Source organism: Papaver somniferum, chromosome 9 (assembly GCF_003573695.1).
Source record: "Papaver somniferum cultivar HN1 chromosome 9, ASM357369v1, whole genome shotgun sequence".
NCBI lineage: Eukaryota > Viridiplantae > Streptophyta > Magnoliopsida > Ranunculales > Papaveraceae > Papaver > Papaver somniferum.
The window spans coordinates 152,667,024-152,692,893 of NC_039366.1; the positions used below are offsets into that span (position 1 = coordinate 152,667,024).

General features: G+C 36.1%; 2 protein-coding genes, 1 long non-coding RNA gene and 1 pseudogene across 5 annotated transcripts; 3 read left to right on the forward strand and 1 right to left on the reverse strand.

The window, feature by feature from the left end:
• The first annotated feature begins 231 nt into the window (after positions 1–231).
• LOC113313956 lies at positions 232–3,063 on the forward strand. 3 transcript variants are annotated; one of them, XR_003342153.1, is made up of 4 exons: positions 232–1,168; positions 1,341–1,489; positions 1,685–2,282; positions 2,382–3,063. It is a non-coding gene; the product is annotated as an uncharacterized LOC113313956 (long non-coding RNA). The 3 variants fall into 3 exon arrangements; XR_003342154.1 differs by having other exon boundaries at positions 1,693–2,282; XR_003342152.1 differs by having other exon boundaries at positions 1,341–2,282.
• Positions 3,064–9,405: 6,342 nt separating this feature from the next.
• LOC113310357 (elongation factor 1-alpha) lies at positions 9,406–12,206 on the forward strand. Its single transcript, XM_026559004.1, has 3 exons — positions 9,406–9,556; positions 10,431–10,912; positions 11,042–12,206. Exons 2-3 carry the CDS (start codon positions 10,451–10,453, stop codon positions 11,921–11,923), a joined length of 1,344 nt encoding a protein of 447 aa, XP_026414789.1. The 5' UTR covers positions 9,406–9,556; positions 10,431–10,450; the 3' UTR covers positions 11,924–12,206.
• Positions 12,207–13,075: 869 nt separating this feature from the next.
• On the forward strand, positions 13,076–14,675 carry LOC113310922 (probable beta-1,4-xylosyltransferase IRX9). Its single transcript, XM_026559739.1, has 3 exons — positions 13,076–13,944; positions 14,030–14,249; positions 14,325–14,675. The coding sequence occupies exons 1-3, from the start codon at positions 13,274–13,276 to the stop codon at positions 14,457–14,459; spliced, it is 1,026 nt and encodes a 341-aa protein (XP_026415524.1). The 5' UTR covers positions 13,076–13,273; the 3' UTR covers positions 14,460–14,675.
• A 9-nt stretch (positions 14,676–14,684) lies between these two features.
• On the reverse strand, positions 14,685–16,773 carry LOC113310921 (annotated as a pseudogene).
• Between the last annotated feature and the right edge of the window lie 9,097 nt (positions 16,774–25,870).

Genomic DNA, 25,870 nt, shown 5'->3' on the forward strand with positions numbered 1-25,870 from the left:
TTTAATTAAATATGTAATGATTGGGCCGACTAAAGGAAGCGAGGAAGAACCTTTATATAATCATTTTTTTTAATAAAATCTAAGTGATCAATTAATATAAAAAGAGTGAAAATGGTCCGGACCGAAACCAAAAGTGCTCCTCCTATAGCTGGCATTTTTGTCCAAGTGACATGAAGGTTGCTGGATCGAATCCATGCCACCTTTTTTTTTTTTTTTTTTTCGTCGTCCCAAAATCACACAGAAACTCCAATATAGAAATGGTTGTTGTTGTAAGAGAGAATTAGAGAGCGGAATCGAGAAGAACCAGGGATTGACAATGGTTTTTCTCAGAAGAGGTCTATGAAGGGAGAAGATCAAATTCTGTGCAACTCAGATGAAGAACCAGAGATGAGGAACGAGTTCAAGTTAGGGTGCTTGGAATTGAGAAGGGTTTGATGGTTCGATTTGTGAGGAATCTGCAAAGTAGAAGAGATTTGAGCATATGGGTCCAATTCAGAAGGAGGAAATTAGGGATTGAATTTGTTTTGGATTTGTTGTTTAACCAAGGAAATAGGTTTTTTCTGTGAGAAGAGATGGAGAATTCGATTGATGCTGTTATTGATCTTTGATAAAGAGATAGTGAGAGGGGGTTTGGTTCTAATGATGGGGATTAAGCAATGACTCTGCTAATGTTAGGTTTTTGAGATTGAAGAGATGATGCAACTGATGAATGGGTTTTGTAGTCGGTGATGTGACTGAAGCTGAGACTGGCTAGAAACTGGAATGGTTTTGATGGGATTCAATTTTGTGGAATACAATTTCAAATTGAATCCATGGATAAGAATTCAATATATGGTTAAGTGGTGGTCTACTATATGTAGATTTTGGCTATGGAATCCGTGGATACATCACCGAGAATGGCACCAGTAATGATGTGTTTGTAGGCAGCTCTCTCGTAGATATATACGACAAATTTGGGTTGCCAGAGATGGATGTAAGCTTGTTTACGGACATGCCAGAGAGAAACTTGGTTTATTGGAATTCGATGATTTCCTGCTACAACAGAAATAACCTCCCTGAACTGTCCATTGATCTTTTCCCTCAGATTATGCACCACGGACCGATGGGAAATTCCGTTTCCATCACAAATTTACTAGTTTCGGTTTCCTCACTGCTGCATCGCAGAAAGGTAAAACTGTACATGCATATTTAATGAAACTTGAGATTCAGTCAGATGTTCAGGTGGAAAACCTTCTATGCTAGACTTGGTTTTAGTTGTGTTTTGGATTCAATTGAGCTTGAGTTATGAACTTTTAAGTTTGAATTCTTGGATCTTATTAGATCAGGGTTGATTGATGCAGGTGATGTAGAGTCAGGGTTTCATTCAATTAATTCAACTGAATTTCAATTAGGGTTTAATGCAAATATGATTAATCTGATGTTCTTACTAAAGACTTCATGAAGGTGCTGATTCATGAGTTCATACCAATGGAAAGTGATCGCCATTCCGGTAAACCTTCTTTGCTATACTGATATGAATTGTGGTCCATTATTGTTGATTTCTCATTAATTTTTCTTTTCCCTTTTTTCATCAATGAGTATTGGTATGAGATTTTGAATAGATTTACGTTTTTCTTAATGGACAATGAGCCTTGGGAAATTTTTGTTATCCATCTAGACTTGCGCATAAACTTAATTCTTATAGACTTGCAGATTCTAACTTACTGGATGATAATGCAAGTTGATAATCCGACCTCGATACTGAGAATCCCTTATGTGCACCGTTAACCGGTATCCCAGATCAAACTTAAAGAAAACAACATTTTAAGGGCGAGTCAATTTCTACGCTTCTTAGGAATGGTTCCCGGTAGATTTCACCAGAGATCAACTTTGAACCAAAAATGCATCTATTGTCTTTCTCTACAGTTGTTTGGATAACTTAGTAATAACCTCAGTTCTCTTACATGAGGCGACATATGTTCTCGCCGCCAATATCAGAATCCTACTATGGGTAGTAGCATCACAAGTGGGTCGTTGATACCAAAACCGTATACATTTTTTCTATTGTATCTTATGAGTTGGGTGGTCATATGAGTGACACCGAAGAGTTTGTATTACTTTATACTCCAAAAATCTCTCTTTCTGCAATGGATATGCACGAGATGTAATAACTTGATGTCTTGGTTAGTAATTGATGGAACTGGAAAATTTCTATGAGAATAAAGCGTAGCAAGGCACTTGAAGAATGTTGGGATTTGATGTTGAGATCTTTAAAACCGGATCTTTAAAACCGGTGAAACTGAGTAAGTTTTTTCATTTCAATTAGTTTTGCATTTGGAAATGTTGATTAGCCTTAATATTTTCTCTGCCAATTTTGTTCAACATTTTATCTCTTGCTGCAGATAGTGTACATAAAATGACTTCACAAGTAGTCCCTTGTAAGACACCTCCTCCTCCTGAACTTCCGTCTGACAAAAAGAGAAATGATTTGGGAAGGGTAAGCATTTTGGCCGAGCCAGTTCATAACAATATTTTCTAACTCGGTTGCTGCTGGTGAAGAAATCCAATTGAAGCCTACAACATTAAATCCAGTACTAAGTATTTCACCAAGGAACTCAGCAATGGAACCACTTGAAGGAAAATAAGCGAAGTAATTTGGACTATGCCAATGAGTAAGACCAGAGATGATATCATTGGTTACATCTTGAAGAATGGTTTCAATGGATTCAGAGTTGTTTGGAGATGATTCGGGTAATCGTTTACGCAAGTATCTAGGCTCAACTTGACTCCTAAGAGGATAACTCTCAACATTTTTTGCAGTAATCAGCAAGGAAATCAATGATCATATGACCTTGCCTTTTGAAATCATCCGGATCAAGTGGGTTTTGTGAACATATTGACATGCTTTCGAGGTTACCGTAGGGAGACTACCCATTGTAACTACTTTAGCTGATTAGCGAGTGATAATTTGAGAGAGAGTTGGTGCTGAGAATCTCTAAAGATTTGAATAGAAGAAATTTTTTACGCTATCAACTTAATTAAATTTTGTTTTACAAATTAGAATTATGATAATTTTTTTCTGAACATCTCTTTTACATTTTTTATTTCCTTTACGAATCTGAATCCGTGCAATCACGGCCCTCCCACCTTGACAACGGTTGTACTAGTATTTATCTAAGAATAATTTTAGGATGTTATAAATCAATAATTAAAATATGTTTTTGTTTAGTTTAGTTTTTTTTTTTTTTTTAAGTTTTAATACAAAGTTGAGCTTTCCTCCTACTTAAATAAATAGAAATTTTAATATTCAGCTTTCCTCCTACTGAAATAAATAAGTGAAAAATACTAGAACCCCCCTAATATATGGGTTCAATATATACAAGCCTCACAAAATGGATCCTTCACTATCAACTCCATACTTTCAGAAAATGCTACTACTAGGCCCAAAATATCAAATTTTCTTCAGATCTGGCCCATAATTAATTATTCTGAATTTTAATAATGGCAACATTACCCTTTAGTATATATACAAGAGAAATACAAGATATATTTTTCATTTCTCAATTCTGTTTCTCTCTCTTCTCCATTCTCTTTCTCAGCCGGTTGCATCGAATTCAGATCGTCGAAGAAGAAGACGAACCGATCCGATTAGGTTTTAGTTGAATCTAGGTTAGGTTGATCTATAAATACGAATAAATCATTCAATCGATTTCATTTAAATCTAGGTTTTAGTTGTTTCTAAGCTTTATCAGGTTAGGTTTTCGTTGGTTCGACTGGTTTTTTGAAGATTTTGAATTGAATCTAAGTTTCAGTTGATTCGAAGTAGCAGAAATCATTTTCGATTAGGTTTTTAATCAGGTTCATCATTCTTAGTTCGATTAGTTCGATTAGGTTTTTGATTTTTATTTTGATTGATTATGTTCGGATCTGAGAAGAAGAAGAACCTGATTGTTTTTGAATCAATCGAAGATCTTCAAAGTCGTTTTAACCTTAATTACATACTTTGTGTGCAGATTCAACAATGGAATCAAGAAGATCTTCAACAGCAGCAGAAATGAAATCCTCGTATGAGCAAAGATCTGCAAATCAGTAAGATTTCTCTCGTTTTTACTTGAACCAACAAGTTTTAAATTTAGGTATGCGTTTAGATTATTGTTGTTTTTGTTGTTGATGATGATTACTTGTTGTTATCAGTAATTGTAGAGGGTACTGATGTTCATCAATAGTGTTTATAGACTGTATGTATCATTTGTATTGTTGATGTTGTTTAGTTTCGATTTGCTTGATTCTCTGTTTTGGATAATTCAATTTGTCGTCGTTCTTGATACGTTTATCATTTAATTTTTGATTCATGTATATATTTGACGAGTATGAAGAAGAGGAATTAGCGAAAATCAAGTTTTGAGTACTTATTTCGAACCTATCACTCGAGGTTGTACCTAATACTTTGAAAAAAGCTACTAAATCTGATAGTACTAGTTATACACTTTTGTTTTGAATTTATTTAACTTGAAATGACACTCTTTAACGAATAAAATTCTTAGCTAATCCCTTTTTGAATAGAGATGGTGGTGTTGCAGCAGGTTTAGAGGAGGATTTGAAGTCAGTGGTGGTGTTTTTTGACTAATATTTCAGTGTGATTGTGTTTCTCATTTTGATGATTATGAACAACATGGGTAACTTTCGTCTACACATCCAAATTGCATGTGTAACTTGTGTCTACACATCCAAATTGCATGTGTAACTTGCGTCTACACTATTCAGATGCATCCGTAACTCCCAGTTACACTAATCATATACATGTGTAACTCTTATTTACACTAGTCAAGTAGATGTAAAACTGGTTATACATTGTTGTGTGTACTAATGTTGATCTTAAAGTTTGTTTATTTTGTTTCAGATCGTAACAAAAGAAATATGAGAGAGTTTGGAATATAATACTTTTGAGCTTCCGTTCAGCTCTGAATAGATGGTAACTACATTGCGCGATGGGGCAGAGTATGTTGGAGTTCCTGTACAGAACTGCGTGCTTATTGCTGTATGCCAATCTGGAGTATCTGAATCTTAATGCATAGTCATGCCATGTATCGTTCTGGCATTTCTTTGCTTGCTGGTACACCTTTTTAGATCCCTCTCTTGTTGTTTTTAGTTTCAAATTCTATGTCTACACTGCGCATTTATTCACATTACACAAGTAGGATGCATGTGTAATTTCTAGTTACACATGTTATATGCTTGTGTAACTCCTAATTACACAAGTAGGATGCATGTGTAACTCTGAATTACACTAGGCAGATGCATGAGTATCTTTTAATTACACATGCTAAATGAACAAACCTTGTAACCAAAAAATTACGCATGCCAGTTACACAAGCTTTATGGATGTGTAACGGCCAGTTACACATGCTAATTGAATGTGTAATTGTGAGTTACACATGCTATGTGGATGTGTATCTGTTGCATATGCTTATACTTTGGTGTGTTTGATGAGCACTTGTTTTGAGTTTGCAAAAAATTTGAATTTTTGCAGCAAAGTTGTTTCTTAAGCTCTGGTTTTTAATTACTTGATTTCACATCTCCCAATGATAAATGTGATTTCGTGTAGGTGAAACTGAATATACATTGTTGTATGTACTGTTCATTTTAATATTATAAATACTGATTTCTTGTTGTTACATTTCAGGTTTCAGATAACTTCATAAAAGCTAATTGCTTAAATGTGATAATGGTCTCGCTGGAATTGTAGTTGACGCTGAATACACAAATCAGATGCATGTGTAACTCTCAATTACACTAGATAGATGTATATGTAACTCTCAATTACAATAGACAGAAGCGTGTGTAACTTCTAGTTACACATGCTAAGAAATTATTGTAAATAAATATTAAAGTAATACATGTAATTTTTGTATGCGTTCTTTTTGATGTCTATTTTTTTGATGTGCAACTTTGCATTACACATGGCATAAGGATGTGTAACTTCTGGATACACATGCCATATGCATGTGTAACTTCTGTTTACACATTCACACTATACTTTAATAATTTTGGGCCTAGATTTAATAATTTTGGGCTTAAATTTAAATTTTATTTAATTTGGAACGATTTTTTGGGGACCATGGTTTTCTTGGGGGGACCATGGTTTTATTTTGGGTAAAGGCATTAGAAGTAATTCTAGGTCACCCCATATCTAGTCATTTATTTAATACCTAATCTACCCCCTTAATTAATTTTAGGTTATGATTAGTGAATGATTTAGTTAAAAACAATTAGTGAGATTAAATTAAAAGATGGGTTTATTATTAGTTGAGTAAAATTATTGAGAGAGTAGAGTTAGAGAAGATGAAGGAGAAAAACATGGAAAATAATTTTTTTTTCCAATTCACTAAGTTTAAGTATTCAAATGATGAAAACTCATCTGATTCTTCATCTTCATCCTCTCCTAGAATATTTGTTAAGCTTTAAAATGATCCGGATTTGAACTGGATTTGGAACAATTCGGTTACTTTATATGAAGAACAAGTAACCGAACTCATCTGAAGCTGTAGTTCGGTTGCCTCGTGAGATGAACAAGTAACCGAACTCATCTGAAAGTGTAGTTCGGTTACTTGTTCCAAACACGCAGGTTACCGAACTCTCTAATAATTTCTAGGAGTTACAGCGTTATGTTCGGTTGGTTCTCAACTAACCGAACTTTGGTGTACAAAGTTCGGTTGGTTCGCAAACTGCATGCACTTTTGATCTAACCGAACTTTACGTAATATAAGAGTATATAAGTTTACAAAGTTCGGTTCTTTCGCAAACTTGAACCTAACAGCTAACCAACCGAACTCTGAGTCGGTTTCTGCGATAAAATTGTGAAGTTACCGAACTTAACAAACAAAAAAAATGTGAAGTTTCAGCGTCTATTGGCTAAGTTCGGTTACTTTGTAGTTTTAAATTTTTTTGCGAACAAACCGAACTCTATTGGCTAAGTTCGGTTATTTTGGAACTCAACATAGTGGCCACAACAACACAGTTCGGTTAGACTGGATTTTTTTTTTCGGTTCTAAGGGTGGAGTTCGGTTACTTTGTAATTTTAATTTTTTTTACGAAACAACCGAACAGAGAGTTCGGTGACTTAGTTTTAAATCCAATAGAACCGAACTGTTCTTCGTGTTCTTCATTTTCAAGAAGTTCGGTTAGTAAACTCGGGTTTTTTGGAAAATCGACCTAACCGAACATGGCTCTGTAACTCCTATTAAAACCCTATTTTGATGATTTATATTCGATTGAAGCAATCAAAATCAAATTAAAGCGAAGGGTTTGTTGGAAAATACCTCCGGAGTGGTCCCATGGCAGAATCAGGTTGCGGCTGGCGTCTTTTATGTAACCGAACTTAATTGTGATTGCATTGGTGGGAGGAGGTGGTGGTGGGAGGAGGTGGTGGTAATCGGTGGTTGGTGATGGTGATAATCGGAGGTGGTGGTGGTGGTAATCGGCGGTGGTGGGCGGTGGTGGTGGTAATCGGTGGTTGGTGGTGGTGATAATCGGAGATGGTGGTGGTGGTAATCGGCGGTGGTGGGCGGTGGTGGTTATATATATAGGTGGTTATTAGGTTGGTTTTAAATTAAATTAGGTTAATGGTAGGTTAGTCATTTCAACGTTTTAGGACACCCCTTATCACTATATGGAAGGTAGCCTAATAAAACCATGGTCCCCTCAAAAAAACCATGGTCCCTAAAAAATCATTCTTAATTTGGGGCTTGACAATATATAAAAGGACATGGATGTCTTTTAATAACTCGGGCCTAGATTTAAACTTCTTTTAATTATGGGCCTCATATTATGGGTTACCCATGGGTCGGACCTTAGCCTAATTTTCCCAATAAATAAAGAAACCTATTTTGAGGCATACTAGATTTTTTTGAGGCATACTAGATAATGCCAAAATAGGGTCACTAAATAAAAAACAACATCACCCCTCATCCACCATTTCTGATAATGGCATAACTACCCTTATATAATTAGTGTAAATGATTATGATTAGAATTGATTAAGTATGAATTTTAAGGATTGATTAAACATTAAATTATTAGTGGTGAATTAGTAGAAAAATCAAATTTATGTGAGAGAGTTGGGATTTTTGAGAGGAAGAAGAAGAAGTGAAGAAAAAAAGCTTGGGTTTTGACTTTTGAGATTTTAGTGATTAGAAGTGACCAAAATGTGTGATTCAAATCAGAGGTAAACTTCTATCGAGGTTTAATTTCCTTTTATAAGTTGAATCTGCCAAAAAATTGAATTTTTAAAACCCAGATCTGCTGACCAGATGAACAGTTCTGCAGTTCGGCTGATAACTTTTGAGCCGAACCTCTGTTTTTTTTTTGAAATTATACATAGGTTCGGCTGATAACTCACTCAGAAACTGAATCATCCACTAGGTTCGGCTTGAAAAATTGAGGTTCGGCTGGAAAATTGAGGTTCGGCTGAAAATATCGTAAAGTCGCATTAGCCGAACCTAGTGTTTCTCTAAATCATACACTAAGTTCGGCTCAAAACTGATACTGCAAGATCAGTCGAACTGATCTTCTGAAAACCCTAATTTCATTTTTGAAATCATATTCTACCGATCAAACAAAATAAAATCAATCAAAAACAAGATGGATTTGTTATGCATACATTCTAAAATACATCTAAGAGCAATTGAGATTTGGATTTCGCATTCCAACATCGCTCACTTCGATTTGTGTTTCCTTTGTATGATTAATTTCTTTATTGAATTGGAAACCTAGATGTTTAAGTTTAAAGTTTATTTTGATTTTTAATTTTAGGTTTTTGAGGATAAGGAAACTATGACAAATTGAAATTATTTAGGAATATATAGGTAATTACACTACCTTTAGACACCCCTTATAAACCCACCCTATATAATATAATGGATGAGTATGCCTCAAAAAAATGAGTATGCCTCGAAATAGGTTTCTAAATAAATATTTTAATACAAATTCATGGATGCCTCCCATATTACCCATCTATCCACTTATCTGCAAATGTCAAATCTGCGAGTGATGGGCCGGATGCGGATTGACCGGACGTGGGTGGTGTCTAATATGCGGCTTTCACCGGTTGGCGGTTGCTCATTTTATCCACGAGGCATGCGCCAACTTCCATTTTGTTGGGCCGAGCTGATTTAGCAGCCCTTATGTACATCAGCTCTTATACCGTAAGTCCATTGAATAACTGTCCGAAGTCGAGCTTTTTAGGGTTTGTGTTGAATAGAAGTTGAACGCCATTCCTTGTAATCTCCGAGGTTAAAGAAGTCATTATAAGCTTTAGTACAACAGTAGTGGAGGCCACGGTAAACAAGGGCATCTCACAACTTTAATATCAATGCCGACCACATGGAGTAGATAGGTATCAACGGTCACTAACGAACTATTTAAATCCAGATACATTTGGATAAAACGTGATCCAACGAACTAGAAAGAAACCCTAATCTCATTTGGAGGGTTTATAAGCTGAGACGCCTCCTATTTTTCAGTCTCTACAAATTTGTTAAGCTCTACTCGGAGCTTTCAATCTCGATTTCAAATCTCAGGTAGTCTTTCCTTCTTCTTCTCCTCTTTACAAGAGTTCATTGATTGTTCTTTGACTAGTATTGTAAATATCATGTTTAGTTACTAAATGTTGAACATGTTTCAATATCATGCTTAGTTCATTCATTAAGCTTTGGTCGTCATCTCCGTTGTTACTTATTTTGAAATTTCTTGCTTATTCTAAGTGAATATCATGTTCAGCTACCCGGAAACCCTATATTTTGAACTATTATCGAGATTTGGTCAGCCTAACTATTGTATTGAAGTTATAGTTGGATCTGGTTTCTTGTTAATGGTAAATTTTGATCTGATTTCTAGTTTCGATCTAGATATTTACTTGAGCTGGTTATTTTGTTGTACTATCTGAAGTCGGATGTGCACTCGTAAATGGATAGATCTCTTTGTTTGAAATTATTTTGTTATGGTAGGCGACATAATTTCAGATCTAGTATTAGGGTATAAATCATATGATCTGAAAATGTTAGATCTACTTTCCTATGAGCTTTAGGGTTTAAGGTCAGTTGGTTTGACTTTCTTTGAACCTTTTATTTTTTTGTTAAGAATTTTTTTGAACCTGATTTGTATGCTCTATATTTAGACTTTAATGCTGTGTTAATCTGTAAAACATAGTTACTATTGACACGCTACATAGTTAGTAATATAGGAATCCAGATCTTTCCAAAAATAAATAATTATAGGAATCCAGATACTTATCATGCATTAATCTGTTTGAACTTCTATCTTTATTCTTTGAATCTTATCAATCTTGTATGCTTTGCTGTGTGTTTGAAAAATGTGCTTTGAAATCTTCCATGCTTGAATTAGTGGATTATCTATCTTACTGATTATATAGCTGGTGTTTTGATATACTTGCAGTCAATTTCTAAGAATTCAATATGGGTAAAGAGAAAGTTCATATCAACATTGTCGTCATTGGACATGTCGACTCTGGAAAATCGACCACCACTGGTCACTTGATCTACAAGCTAGGAGGTATTGACAAGCGTGTGATCGAAAGATTCGAGAAGGAGGCTGCTGAGATGAACAAGAGGTCATTCAAGTACGCATGGGTTCTTGACAAGCTTAAGGCTGAACGTGAGCGTGGTATTACCATTGATATTGCCTTGTGGAAGTTTGAGACCACCAAGTACTACTGCACAGTCATTGATGCCCCAGGACATCGTGATTTCATCAAGAACATGATTACTGGTACCTCTCAGGCTGATTGTGCCGTCCTTATCATTGACTCCACCACTGGAGGTTTTGAGGCCGGTATCTCTAAGGATGGACAGACTCGTGAGCACGCTCTTCTTGCTTTCACCCTTGGTGTCAAGCAGATGATCTGTTGTTGTAACAAGGTATAACTTTCTTCTTCTTATGTTTCTGTAAATATTAGTTTCTTGTAGGATCTGTTTTGCTCTTCTTGTAGAGTCTGTGTTCTCTTCTATGTGTACTAACCGAAAGTGAATTTACGCTTGTATTTGTAGATGGATGCCACCACCCCCAAGTACTCAAAGGGTAGGTACGAAGAAATTGTAAAGGAAGTCTCTTCATACTTGAAGAAGGTTGGATACAACCCAGACAAAATTGCCTTCGTCCCCATCTCTGGTTTCGAGGGAGACAACATGATTGAGAGGTCCACCAACCTTGACTGGTACAAGGGACCAACTCTTCTCGAGGCTCTTGACAACATCTCTGAGCCTAAGAGACCCACAGACAAGCCCCTTCGTCTTCCCCTTCAAGATGTTTACAAGATTGGAGGTATTGGAACTGTGCCAGTGGGACGTGTTGAAACTGGTTTCATCAAGCCTGGTATGGTTATCACTTTTGGACCCACTGGGTTGACTACTGAAGTTAAGTCTGTTGAGATGCACCACGAGGCTCTCCTAGAAGCTCTTCCAGGTGACAATGTTGGATTCAATGTCAAGAATGTTGCTGTGAAGGATCTCAAGCGTGGTTTCGTCGCTTCAAACTCCAAGGATGACCCTGCTAAGGAAGCAGCCAACTTCACCTCCCAGGTCATCATCATGAACCATCCTGGCCAGATCGGTAACGGTTATGCCCCAGTCCTTGACTGTCACACATCTCACATTGCTGTTAAGTTCTCTGAAATCCTCACCAAGATCGACAGGCGATCTGGAAAGGAGCTCGAGAAGGAGCCCAAGTTCTTGAAGAATGGTGATGCTGGTATTATTAAGATGATTCCAACCAAGCCAATGGTTGTGGAGACCTTCTCTGAGTATCCACCTCTTGGTCGTTTTGCTGTCAGAGACATGAGGCAGACTGTTGCTGTTGGTGTTATCAAGGCTGTTGAGAAGAAAGACCCAACCGGAGCCAAGGTCACCAAGTCTGCTGTTAAGAAGAAATAGATGTGTTACTGGAGATTTGAGTTGGCAACAGCAGGGTTTTCCAGTATGCTCAATTTTGTTATGATGCTTCTACATGTGTCATAGGCTTTTATCATTTTTCATGTTTTGTATTTCAAGGATTTTGAACTTCATTGAGGATTCTAGGTGCTAATCTAGTTTTGCCTTGTTGTTTGCTGCAAGATGATTGGTTCTTGTTTGATGAACCAAGTTTTACTTTGGTATATTGAACTCTGATTTAAAATTTGAAGGATAATAGATCTTAGTTGTGACCTGCTTTAAATTATCTCTTTCCTGGTCTGCTTTCGGTGCTTTTATTATCTTTATCTCTTTAGTTGTTTTTTTGCCTGCCATTGAACAATGAATTGTCAACTTGGTGCAGTAATTTTGTTACGTCTGCACTTTGCAGCCTTTTGTTATCTAAATTACAAAGCTTCATTTGTTTCACATGACTTGTGTTTTACTAGGATTCTGTATTCTGAAGCAACTTTCTGGCCACTAGGGCAGTAACAAGTAACAACTATTGTATACTTGTGCATGTTCTTCAGCCTCTTGTAATCCACTCGTGTCTTTTAAACCCTGCGTTCCTCAATGTTGTGGTGGTTTTGCTCTTTTTGTCTACCGTATCGAACTTCCGTGAAAGTTGCAAGGCCAGAGAACTCATTCTAATGGTTACGTGTAGAGGGTTTGTCTCTTCAGTTTGATTTTCTGCCTGATTAGAAAACCGAGTCATTTCTACTTTGACCGAGTCCTATGGCGGATTAAAACCTTGATACTTTCTCATATGATATCATATGTTCCCCATTTTTGAGAGTACGTTGGTTGGAACTTGAGATCATTAAACAAAAAATTTGGTAATCTTAAATGAACAAAAGTTGAATAAAAAGTCTATTGAATATTCTACCAAAACAAATAATTCCCGAGATGGATGGTATGTTTCAATCTCAACAAACAAATTTGGTAAAAGACATTAATTCCAAACCCTCTTTTGTATCTTTAACTTCAAGTGAACACTAACTGAAGCAACTCCAACCAGAAAAGAAAAAAAAAGAAAAGAAAAAGGAAAACAATGATTCGTGTCACCTAATTGATTCCGAATTGGCCGGTAACAATCTAAATCAGTTGGTTCCCGCCTCCATTAAATAACAATTTGGTTGGTTATATGACCAAATTCAAATATATACTACAAGTTACTTCATGTTCTAAAGCTTCAAGAGGTTCAAAGCTGCTGACATCCTGCGAGAATACAAGTTTTCCAGGTTTAGAAGTCATCATCGTTGCTGTTGTCAGTCAGCATTGAACAATTTGAAGTGTATTTGGTTTACATATCTTTCGTTTGGTTTTGGAGGTATCATGGGTTCTATGGATAGATCAAAAAAGAGACTTCAATTATGGAAGAAAGCTATGTTGCATTTTTCGTTGTGTTTTGTCATGGGGTTTTGCACGGGTTTCGCTCCCGCTGGTACTAGTAGTTCTATATTCAAGTTACAAATCAAATCGAGCCAGCGGTATTCAGAACGAGAATTTTCGCCAGAACCTCTAGAAAGACTACACCAAGTTGAGAACTCGAATAGGAGTTTAATTGCAGAAACTCCGGTAGCCGTTCCAACTAGTACACAAAACTACACGGGAGAAAATACACAAACTGAAGAAGTGGAAGAAGAATGGGTTCCTTTGAAACAACTAATAGTTATAATTCCGACAAATTCGAATGATCGTTTGCAAGGGCCATTCATGAAAAGACTGGGATATACACTGAAGTTGGTTCCTCAACCACTCTTATGGATAGTTGTTGAGTCTAGTTCGGATTCCTCTGAGTTATCCGAGAGTTTGAGGAAAACTGGAATTATGTACAGGCATATAGTTTACAAAGAGAATTTCACCGATTCAGATACAGAAATGGATTATCAAAGAAACCTCGCTCTTAATCATATCGAACATCATCGTCTTAATGGAATTGTTGTTTTCGCGGGAGTTTACGATGTCTATGACCTTGAGTTCTTTGAAAAGATTAGAGAAATTGAGTAGGTCATCGTTTTCTTTTTACGTTCAATGTTATTATATCATGTAACTTCTGAGACTAACATTGGACGTGCTGTGACCATGCAGGGATTTTGGAACATGGCCATCCGCAACATTATCAGCAAACAGAAAGAGGGTAGTAATTGAAGGACCAGTTTGTGACAATGAGCAAGTTGTAGGCTGGCATATAAGGAATACAAGTAGAGATGATTCTTCGATTAGTATATCAAACATCGGATTCAATAGCTCAATTCTTTGGGATCCAGAAAGATGGGGTCGACTTTCTTCAATCCAAGATACTTCTCAGGTTGGTTTCTTTCGACTTGATTTCCATTTGCAACACTTTTTATATGTTATTTAACACGCAAAAATGGGTTTGCAGAATTCTATCAAATTTGTTCAAGAAATGGTACTTGAAGACGAGACCAAATTGAAGGGATTGCCTGAAGAAGGTTGTTCTAAAATTATGTCGTGGCATCTTCATTTACCTTCTTCAGTTCACGGAATCCGACACTAACTAACGAGACCTTTTGTCATCCTTTAGATACTACTAGGAGAGTATATACGTGCAAGGCCAAAAGAAAAGAGTGATACATAAATTTGATTGTTGTAATAATTTGCCTTCAGTAGTTTTTCTCCAATCTCACTATCACAAAAGAACTGTTGCTATTCATTTGTGGTTCACTGTTTTCATTTCATCAACGAAAGCTCAAATTCGGTCTTCTTCGTTGAATGGATGGTGTGGTAAATAAACTGAAACAAACAACTCTTATTCACATCTAGCTAAACACATCAACAGAGGCTACAAAACCAACACAGAAATAACTTGAGAAAACAAAAACATAAGATTTAGCCTTATTACGGAGGTGGTGGTTCCACAAAGATCTATCTAATCGAAACCCATAATCATCTCAGACCCAATGTTTTTTATAAGTGAACCCATTCCATCCTTCTGTGTTCTCGTTCCTCCTCTCTTTAGTTAATTCGTCAGGCTCGGACACAGGAGCTGCAGGGAGAATGATGGATTCCCTTTGCGCATTAATCAAGCTTCTCAACCTTTTTTCACTAACACCAAATGACATAGCTAACTCAGGTCCACTCATTGTTTGCAAGATTGAACTTGCACCAGCTAAGAACTGGGGTCTGTTTTTCCTAGCAGATGTAGTGAACCCGAAAAATTCCATTGGTCCACTTCTTGATGCAATTTGACAGAACGGGAAATACCTTGGTACCCAAAAGACATCACCTTCTTGTACCCTTGTGTTCATTGCCAGTGTCCCATTTGGAAATACTACTTGTATTGTTCCTGCTCCACTTAATACTACTCCATACTCTGTTGCTGTTGGATTCACATGTGGTGCCATCATTGACCCCTTCAAAAATCAACCAAGCACGCATTAGTTAAAAAATACTAGTATCAGCATTGATACACATGACCTGGGTTCTACAACAACACATTATAAACTTGAAGCAAAAAATCCCAAAGATATACTTACAGCAGTGAGATTGACAAGGTAAACACCAACTCCAGAGTGACTAAGAGGAGTGTACTCATGTTCATCAAGTGCAACACTCCAACCATAGTTGTTCTTGAAATCAGGTGTTCTGTCATAGATATTGTATGAATCAGGAGATCCAGCTTTGGTTCTTCTACCACCTTTCTTTCCTTTGTTAACCCAAACTGAGTTTAACAGCTTCCTCCATGACCATCCTTTCAACTGCATGATTGAAGCCATTATGCCTGGTGCATGACCGCTTTCTAAGTAAATAATTGGACCACCTTGTTGGCTTGTCATGATCCCTTCCAATTGACTTGTTGTTACCTACACATTGCATTAGTCGATCTCTAATTAGATTTCAATTTTTGTTCTAGTAAACCCCAATTTGAATGATTTAATTGAAAATTTACTTACATTGAATGCTGTTGAAAGTGTTTTGGGGTCAAATCCAGCAAGTACAGATGAAGGATTAGTTCCTCCACCAATGAAGAATGACTGGAAAACACCTCTACCAAGGCTTTCAGACGTATCAATGCTAGAAATGATCTGGAGCCTTTGTCCTTTACCAGTGTTAACAATGTAAAATGTAGAACCAGCTGGAATCCTATAAACGTCTCCCATTTTCAAATTCTTTTCTACTAAACCATCTTGATATATCCATCCAATCTTTGCTTCTCCTGCATTTGCATGACAATTTCATACAATTAACACCAAAAAAATAAACATGCAAAAATAAAATAAAATAAAAAATGAAATGATTTTGTTATTAGTACCTCTGCGGACAAACATGATCAAGCTTGAGTCGATGTATTGAGGAATGAAGAGAGTTTTAGGTTCCATTGTGATGAACCCAATATGCATTGGGTTTTGATTTATGAAACCTTGTGCTTGATGTTGATGACCTCTACCAGCAGGGGCACTCTGACCTCTATTCCATCCTCTTACAACCCTGACTTGCCCTCCTTCTGTTTTCACTACTTGTTCAGATTTATGCAATATGAACATATCTTGTTCTCCCTCTTCTTCTTCTCCTCTTCCTCCTGGTCCTCCTCCTGCACCTTCACCTCTTTCTTCTTCTCCTCCTCTGTATTCTTCATCTCCTTTCCTGTATCCCATCACCATAGATGATGAAATAAAGAACAACATCAACAACGCCAACAATTTCATCTTCATCATGTTCTTACCACCTATTGATTACCTTCTTCTTAATCTTACGAGTCTCCCTATCTCTGTAGCAGATTGCAGATTGATGCAACCGATTAGTATGTTTGTTGAGTTTTGATTTTGAGTGAGTAAAACTTCAACAGATGCGGTGAGCTTATGAAGAGGAAGAATGGGTAGACACATGTCGACCATGCATGATCTTGGTTTTTGCTGGCAGTTTCTGCTCTAGCCAACGTTTTTGATTCCTTTTGAACTCGTATGAAATACCAATTGGTCCTACAAATAGTATATTAGAAAGAGTCTAGTCCAATTAATCTAGTCAATTGTCTGTTTAGTCCTATTTGGTAATATAAATTATAGTATGGTCCTAAAAATTATAGTTTGGTCCTAGGATGATATCATGGGTGATGTAAATGTCATCTTATAGTGTCAGAAATACCCTTTGGATAAGGACCATATATATAGTAAAAAAGTAAGAGAAAAAGAATCATTCTCAGATTTACTTTCTCTCTCCTATATATTCAGATCTAGAATTTCTCTCTCTTTTTTTCTTTTTTATTTTCTTCCTGCTAGTGATGAAGAAGATGAAGATAATGACGAACGATTCTCTCTTCTCTCTATTTTTTTCTCTGCTAGTGATGAAGAAGATGAACGATGATGATGACGAATACGATGAAGTTTTGCATTTTTTTTTTGATGTTTTGCTTCTGTTTTGATGATGAAGACGGTGAGGTTGGAGATTCTGCTGCTATTTATGATGATGATGAACCTTTATCATCTTACATGCTTGGGTAGGTTTCGGATCTACAAAAGAAGATGAAGATGACGGAGTTCATTTCTGGAATGAACTCTGGTTTGTGATGAAGATTTTGATGTTTTTCCGTCAGTTGTTGTTGCTGATGATGGAGAGGATGAAGATGATGAAGATGAGTTGTTGTTGCTGATGAAGAAGATGAAGATGGCGGAGTTCATTTCAGGAATGAACTCTGGTTTGTGATGAAGATTTTGATGTTTTTCTCGATGAAGATAGATTTATGTTTTTCTTCATCGCTGCTGCTGCTATTGTTGAAGATGATGAATTTGATGAAGTTCATTCTTGAAATGAACTCTGTTTTCTTTTGAAGATGATGATGAAAACGATGAAGATGATGAAGACGACGATAGATTTATGTTGAAGATGACGATGAAGACGATAGACCTTGATTTTTTGATGTTTGCTGCTCGTGTTGAAGATCTTGAATTTGATGTTGTTGTTGATGATGAAGAAGAAGAAAACAATGACGACGATTTCATGGATCTGTTGCTGTTGTTGTTTGAAGACAACGAAGATGATGAAGATGATGCTACTGCAGTTCATTTCTACGAATGAACTCTGATTTTTATGGATTTTTTTGTGTGTGTTCATGTAAAGAATGAACTCTGTTTTTTTAAGTTTTTATATGGAGTTCATTTCTGGAATGAACTCTGTTTTTTTAGGTGATTATACGGAGTTCATTTATGGAATGAACTCTGTTTTTTTAGGTGATTATATGGAGTTCATTTCTTGGAATGAACTCTGGTTTTTTAGGTTTTTTATATGGAGTTCATTTCTGGAATGAATTCTGGTTTTTTTATGTTTTATATGGAGTTCATTTCTGGAATGAACTCTGTTTTCTTAGGTTTTTATATGGAGTTCATTTCTGGAATGAACTCTGTTTTCTTAGGTTTTTATATGGAGTTCATTTCTGGAATGAACTCTGGTTTTTAGGTGATTTCTGAAAAAATATGTAGAAATTAACAGGAGTTCATTTTGACAAATGAACTGTTACAAAAAATAAGTAGAAATTAACCCGGAAGGGTACTTTTGTCCATCTAATATTTTTAAATAATGGACCAAACAGTAAAGGCGTTTGACCAAAGGACTAAACTGACATGGGCCCACCTAAAAAAGGACCAAACAATTATTTTCCCTTTGAACATCTCCATCACTCTCTTTCTCTCGATTAACAGGATAGAATCAAGGGGACATATGCGCTTGGTTTCTGTAAGATGCTTTAAAAATGCATGCATATTTGCGCTTAGAATTTCAATGTAAATGCGACGACTATTTATATCATGTCATGTTTGTAGCTTTATGAAGCCGCAGACACATTTCATCGTGGACTTGTTTTATTCGGCATCCTCAGCCATTGCATCGTATCATTATCCTCGTGCCTATTCTTATGCATATGTCAAATTATAAAGTTTGCCACTTTTGTATCTAGTATGGGGTATGCAAAATTGCAAAAGGATGTGCCGAAGTAACAAATATATTACGTGACCGTACAATATGGTCAAATCATTGCTTGATGTCTTATAGGAGGAACTTCTGGGTATACAAATTTTCCAGCGACGGATAGAATGTCCATCTTTATATGGTCAAATCATCGCTCGATGTCTGTACAGTGCCAATGCCAGTGCCAATGCTCGTCAGTTTGATCATCGTTTAGCAGTTCTCTCTATAAGTACTCGAGTTCAAATAATTTCTACTTGCACCATTTTAACCTCAAATTCATTTCAACATGCCTAGTGTTCGCTATAACAAAGTGGCTGGTACTCACTTCACTCGCGAAGAAGATGTTTCTCTAATTTGATGTTGGATTTCAGTTGCAAGCGATGCAGATTTCAATATAACGACTTTTAATTTATGGGACACTGTGTTTCAAAGGTTTATGGCGCTAAGTCATGTAAATTCAAGAAGAAGAATTGTGTCTTCAAAATCGTTATTGCTTCATCAATAACAAAGCGAGAAAGTATGTTGAAATTTCGTGGACGATAAAAGGGGATCATCCTGGATTATTAATCGAAGAACAAATTAGGGATCATACCAAATTTGTTGAAGACAATATAAGATGGTTTAATCATGACGAATGTTATGAACTCTACAAGATTCACGTGCATGGATTTAATTTTCATTAAGTATTATATAATGCAATTACGGTTAATTTTTAATTAAATATAAAACTAGTTTCGATCTGAACATTAATTTAAAGATAGTTTTCATTAATTAAAACAAAAATATTACATTGGGATATTCAAATTAATTACGTCCATAAACTACTCATTCCCTGACCATTTCCTCCCTGACCAAAGGTCTAATTGCACGTGTTTTCCTGGATCAAGAGTGTTGTTCAACATATCAGAGATTGTGCCAGTTTGAGACTGACTTGGTGGTTGAGTCTCTTCAGAATCATCATAACCTTGAAAAGCAACGGGTTCGCGTAGGGGGTATGATACAAATCTTAAAATGTGTGAGATTGAAATGCTGATGTGGTTGGGGCAATTGGGGTAAACATAGTAGATTACCCGCTTCAATAATTACGCCACCACCAGGAGTCATAGTATCTGTTGGCAATTGGATAAAAAACGTCCAGGAGCTATATCCGTGCCAATGTCTGCATCACCTTCATGTACTACCTGAGTATCTAACACTTCATTAGGAGTAGAACTTTCCCGTACATTCTGCATAGAACGAATTCTCAAGCTTATTCTTTCACTTCCAAGACTTCCACAACTTCACTGACTGGAAACAACATGACTCATACCTCTACCACCATGACTTGTACCTCTACCACCATGACTTATACCTCTACCACCAGGAGCTTGAGCGCACATTAGGACTCATACCTCTACCACCATGACTTGGACCTGTACCACCATGACCGGAATATCCTGGACTCATCTCAAACATCATGCTTTCCCTCACTCTTTGCATCCCAGTCAAGTGGAACTTCTGAAATCCATGTAGTAGATCATGATAATCGTTCAACTGGTTTTGATACTGCTCCGATGTAGCATCTACCCCCAGTATGGATAAGCCCATTCAAGTGCACTGAAAAAAATCGTATTAGTAACAATATCTCCAGACATAGATAGAGTTTGGACGTCCCAAGAAAATGGTGACATAGTCGACGATGAACCAACTTGACTAGGATATGCAAATGCGTCGCCCGTCTTTGGTGGAGGTTGGGAAGGAAGAAATTCATCACCAAGTGGCATCCTACATAAAGCTGGAAAATCCATCCGACCCAAATTTTGCGGTTGGATAGCAATATTGGGCTTGAAAATAGTGTTAAACTAATAAAGGTAATTAGTTTTAGAGTTCGGCTCCTGGATCAAATTTTCAGCTTCTTCCCATTGTGGATCATTCCTTATCAATTTCTGCCACTCATGTCAAGAAATCTCTTCACTTGGATAGGGGTTGATGGCTATCACCATTCTTCTCTGCAACTGAAGAAGTAGTCTGTCGCCGTAATACCAAACACCCTTTTTAGAAATAAGACTGTATAACACAATCCTATTAAGGATTAGATCTAGCATTCTTTGGGCTTCCACTTTTCCGAACTCAGGGATTTTTTCATATGTCCTGGTAATAAAGTTAAGGATTGTTCTACACAGCTGATGAGTCCTTTGAACAATCGCAACGTGTTGACCATCTTCAGTTTGTTCTTTTTTTCTTTTAATTTTCGGTATCGTACTTCTGTATGATTGGAAAAACATTGGTGGGATTGCGAAGAGAAGGTTCACGAACACGAAAATATGTATACCACCAATATTGAAAATAATAACATTGTTGGTTAGTATATTTTCCATGTAAAAATAATAAATAAATAGTGTGAAAAGTATTGGTTCTTACCTCCAATACTCCCCAAAAACCATTAAATTTATCTTAGGCACTAGTCGAGCAATTACCGAGGGATATGTAAATTTATGATAAAATTGGAGACCCCCAGTCATATCTTGGTGCTTGCTCTAAATTTTATAATGCTTCAAGAAAACCAATTATCACTACTGAGCTAGCATTTGAAAATAGACATTGGCCTATTGTTCACAGCACAAACAGACGTTCGAGCTCCTCATAATGGTTAGAGAACAAATATTGTTTGTTATCTAACTTCAACTCATTCATTTTCCTAGCATAACGTTGTAAAAAACTTTTCAGCCCAACCATTTTTAATCCATATGCTTTTATTTATCTATATGCATGATTTCCTTCTACATCATTTGAATTTAAAGGAAGTCTTTCTTTCCATCTATCTTATGATAACCAACTTAGTCTGTTAATTGGAAGTAAGTTTGCTTCACATGGAATTCTTGTTAACATGTACAAATCTAACAGTGTAACTCCTATTTAACAACATATTCACAATTAGAGTAGTTGAATTTTATAAAACAAAAAACATAATCTAAAAATTTAATCACAAGAAAAAACTAACTTACGGCATTCAAAATATTTGAAAAAGAACGTATTTGTAGTCTTCCACCATCTTTCGAATATAACTGGAATTATTTGAGTCATATAGTTTCTAGGTTGTGTATGATATAAATGCCACTAAGAATACCTTCAGACTATCTCTTAAACAACATAACATGAACAACGTACGGAACTCGGACCACCCACCTCTTAGATTGAATGAATTAACTCTCTATAGATGGTCAAATATGTGCATAGGAAGTACACCATCACCAGCTAGTTGTCTAATATTTCAAAACTCATATTCTTTGTCCACAACATAACTTAATCCACTGGCCGGGATGCTAGTAGATCCTTTGAGTCTTCTGTTTCTTTTTCTTTTCTGACTCATATTTGTTTCAAAAGTAACTAAAGAGAATTTTGTTTAAGAGAAAGAAAAGAAGAGAAGGAAGGGTGTGAAGGGGAATGAGAGGAGTGGTGCAATATTTGTAGGCGCTACAAAGTCGACCACTGGCGATATTAATCGGAATATATAAACAATATTGAATGATATAATGAATATATCCAGCGACAGAGTCTTTATCGCCAACGATATTGACAATATCGCTCACTAGGAATTCTATCGATTAAATGTTTTACCATAATAGCTCAACTTATTTTCCATGCCACCTTCTATGGCAAACATGTTTTTTTAACCTTGTGAATAGGAATAGGCCTAAGTGAGAAATATGCGTTTCGAGATGTGGGATTTTATACCGGCGAAATACAGCTTTGGGCCAATTGTCATTTGACATCCCACCAACCTCTCGGTTTTGGCCACAACGCTACCTTAAGGTGTATGCTTTGGTTTTTGGTAGATTTTCCCCCGTGCAATCCACAAAGATAAATTCCATGAACCCACTGTCCCATTCCCTTTTGGCATGGTGGATAAGTTCGACTACATGTTAGTTTTTTCCCTTTTGGCACGTGGATAAGTTCGACTACATGTTAGTTTTTTCTTAGCGAAAAAAATTTGGGCACATAATATTTTTGAGTAGCATTCATCTTGGAAGTATATATACTATTCTATTAATTCAGTTAATTTGGAAAAAATTTTTATTTGCCAAGTATTTTACCATATGAAAAAGAAAAGGATATGAAGTGCGGAACATTGACGATTTTGGAAGGCTTTTCTTATTTTGAACCCACGATTTTATAAATTATTCTTCATCTTAATTGGAATTTCTTTGGCTTTCTATGAATTAAAGATTTGGATTTTGATTATGCTTGCTTATATTTTTTTGATTCATCTGGTTTTAAGAAAGTTCTTATTGATGGACCCTGGTTTATAAATTGGTACTTTCTTCCCCTCAATATTGACGATTCGTCATCTCAAATTCGTCAATTTGTGATTTGCTCTCATCTTCTTTATATTCCAACTGGATATTTTGATCGCCTTATCTTATTTGAATTAGATAATCTCATCGTTTGTTCTCTTAAATTTGATCTTACAACCGAGCGAGTGGTTTGTGGGAAGTTTATTAGAATTTGCTTTATATTGGACCTTCACAAACCTTTAGTTTTATGATTAGCGTTGGACTTCTTTTACAAAAGGTTGAATGTGAGGGTGATAAGTCTATCTGCTTTAATCGTGGTATACTTACACATACTAAAAATCCTGCCCCTTTTTCGTAAAAGGATTTCTGCTAATGATTTGGCTCTTAAATCTCCGGACGCTGAGGATTAAAGCATGTTTTGTTTGTTTGTTCCTTGGACCATGCAAGAAAAATCCTAATCGATCTTCTATTCAACCTTCAAATTGGTTACACTTAGTGATATCCAATCCTCAATCTCCATTTCTTTTTAGTACAAATATGTTAGTTGCAAATTATTGTGACTTTATCACTTAGTCAACCTCTAAAACTCAATCAAAGCCACATGGACGATCAATGTCTTATTTTACTTTCTTACACTTCATCCTCATCTATTCATCCCAAACAACATGTTTTCCATTGGAAGTTGATAAATCATGCGCGCTTCTCGACCTTGCTTCCCCAATCTCTTTCATATAAAAAATGTTCGGAGATCATAATGTCAAATGGTAGAAGAATACATCATTCATATTTTGTTCGTATGGATAGAGATATGTTTCATATTGTGGGTCCCATGTTCATGATTTAGTCAAAACTTTTTAGGAACTGGTCTTATGTCTCTGGATCTTAGTAAAAGTTTTTTAACTTTGATTTTTAAGATTAAAAGCATAGTGTTTCCTATTAGTTTAAACTCATTTGCCTTTTTTTATTTTTGTCATATCATTGGTATGTCAATCTCGAGTTAGGTTATCACTTTTGTGACGCGTAATTGTCAAGAAAGCCTACCTCGCCTATTACAACGCTTATGTAGTAGAGTTATATGTTAGATGTTGAAACTTGAAGACTCGAAGATTAAATGCGATGTCAATGAAGAACTTCATCATCAACATAAGAAAAGGATGACCATAGACAATGAATATCTACATCTATATCTATCTCGAAGAAGTACTAATTATTAGAGCACTCCTCGACCGAAATCGCAAGTGAAAGCGAAATGGATACCAAATACACCCAACTTTTTTGTTCGGAAACCTATATAGACAAAACTTAATACAATAGCAAGTACGTAAACCAACTTAATGATCCTTGACAATATGTATATAGAGTTTATATCTCAATCTCTACTCAATCAGTATGTATATAGACACAAAAGTACGTGAGCCTGATTGTTAAGCAGAGTACTTGGAAGATCTCAAAAATCAATATCCAAGGTCAATCTAGTCGTATCCAAATAAGTCAATCGGAATTCTGCCAAGTGATTAAACTTGTTATCTTTCACAGATTCTACAAGAAACTAGTCTCGTAATTGATTACAATTAAGCGGACGTATCTACTTAGATTGTGTACGTACAAACCTGTGTAAATCAAATTATAAAGATAAACAATATAATGCAGAAAAGGAAAAACACAAGACACCAAAATTTTTGTTAACGAGGAAACCGCAATAACAAAAAAACCCCGAGACCTCGTCCATATTGAACACCACATTGTATCAAGCCGCTATAGACACTAGAATGTAATTGAGACCGAATCCACCCTCCACGCGATTCAGATACAGTCACTCTCCTTACTCTCTTGAACCTCACAAGGTTTTACGCACTTGATTCCCTTAGCTGACGTCATTTATAGCCTAAGAATTGCTTCAACCGAAATGAAGACTTCTGATACCAATCTTCCTCTAACAAATAATCATATTTGATTTCCGTTTAGATCAAAGATGAAGGTGTGGAAATGTGCTTACAATAGACAAAGCTACCAAACCTTACAAATCCGGAACTTACGACTCCCGAAGAGCATCCTAGATTCTTCACCACCTCTCAAGAACGTCAATCTTCGAAAGATCAACTAAGATCAGTCTTTAGATATCTATCTTGAGGAATCACAAAGTATGAGATGAAGAGAACTTTGTGATTACTATCTATCTTTCCTGAAAAAGATTACGAAAACCTCGATAACATAAAAGAAATATCAGGATACACGAACAATCAAGGTAAAGATAGTCGTACCTGGCTTCACGAATCCCCAGAGCGAAGTCTTTTAGTCATAGACCTAATAACGTTTTACAGAGAAAACCTAGGTCAATATAGGACGACTCTAGAATAAACTAGGACAAAAAGTATCAGGGATTAATTTTCCCAGTTGACATAGATCCTCTATTTGTAGTTTTCAATGACTAGGGTTAGCTTAGAATTCAATCTAAGATAATTTGAGAATCAAGCAAACACATTAGCTCTTCAAAATACAATAAGAGTTTATACAAATAGGTTTGGTTACGGAACCGGGTACAATGACTGTTCGGTTTGGCAAGTTAGCCAAAGAACTCAAATCTATTTGATGTTCATTTAAACACATAAGATATTAATCATGATACAAACACGTAAGTGTTTAAGTATTCAATGAAATCTTAGAAGCTTTTAATAGAGTTCTAGCAATGCTAAACATATTAAAATAATAAGTCTTTAAGCATCTGCTAAACATTATC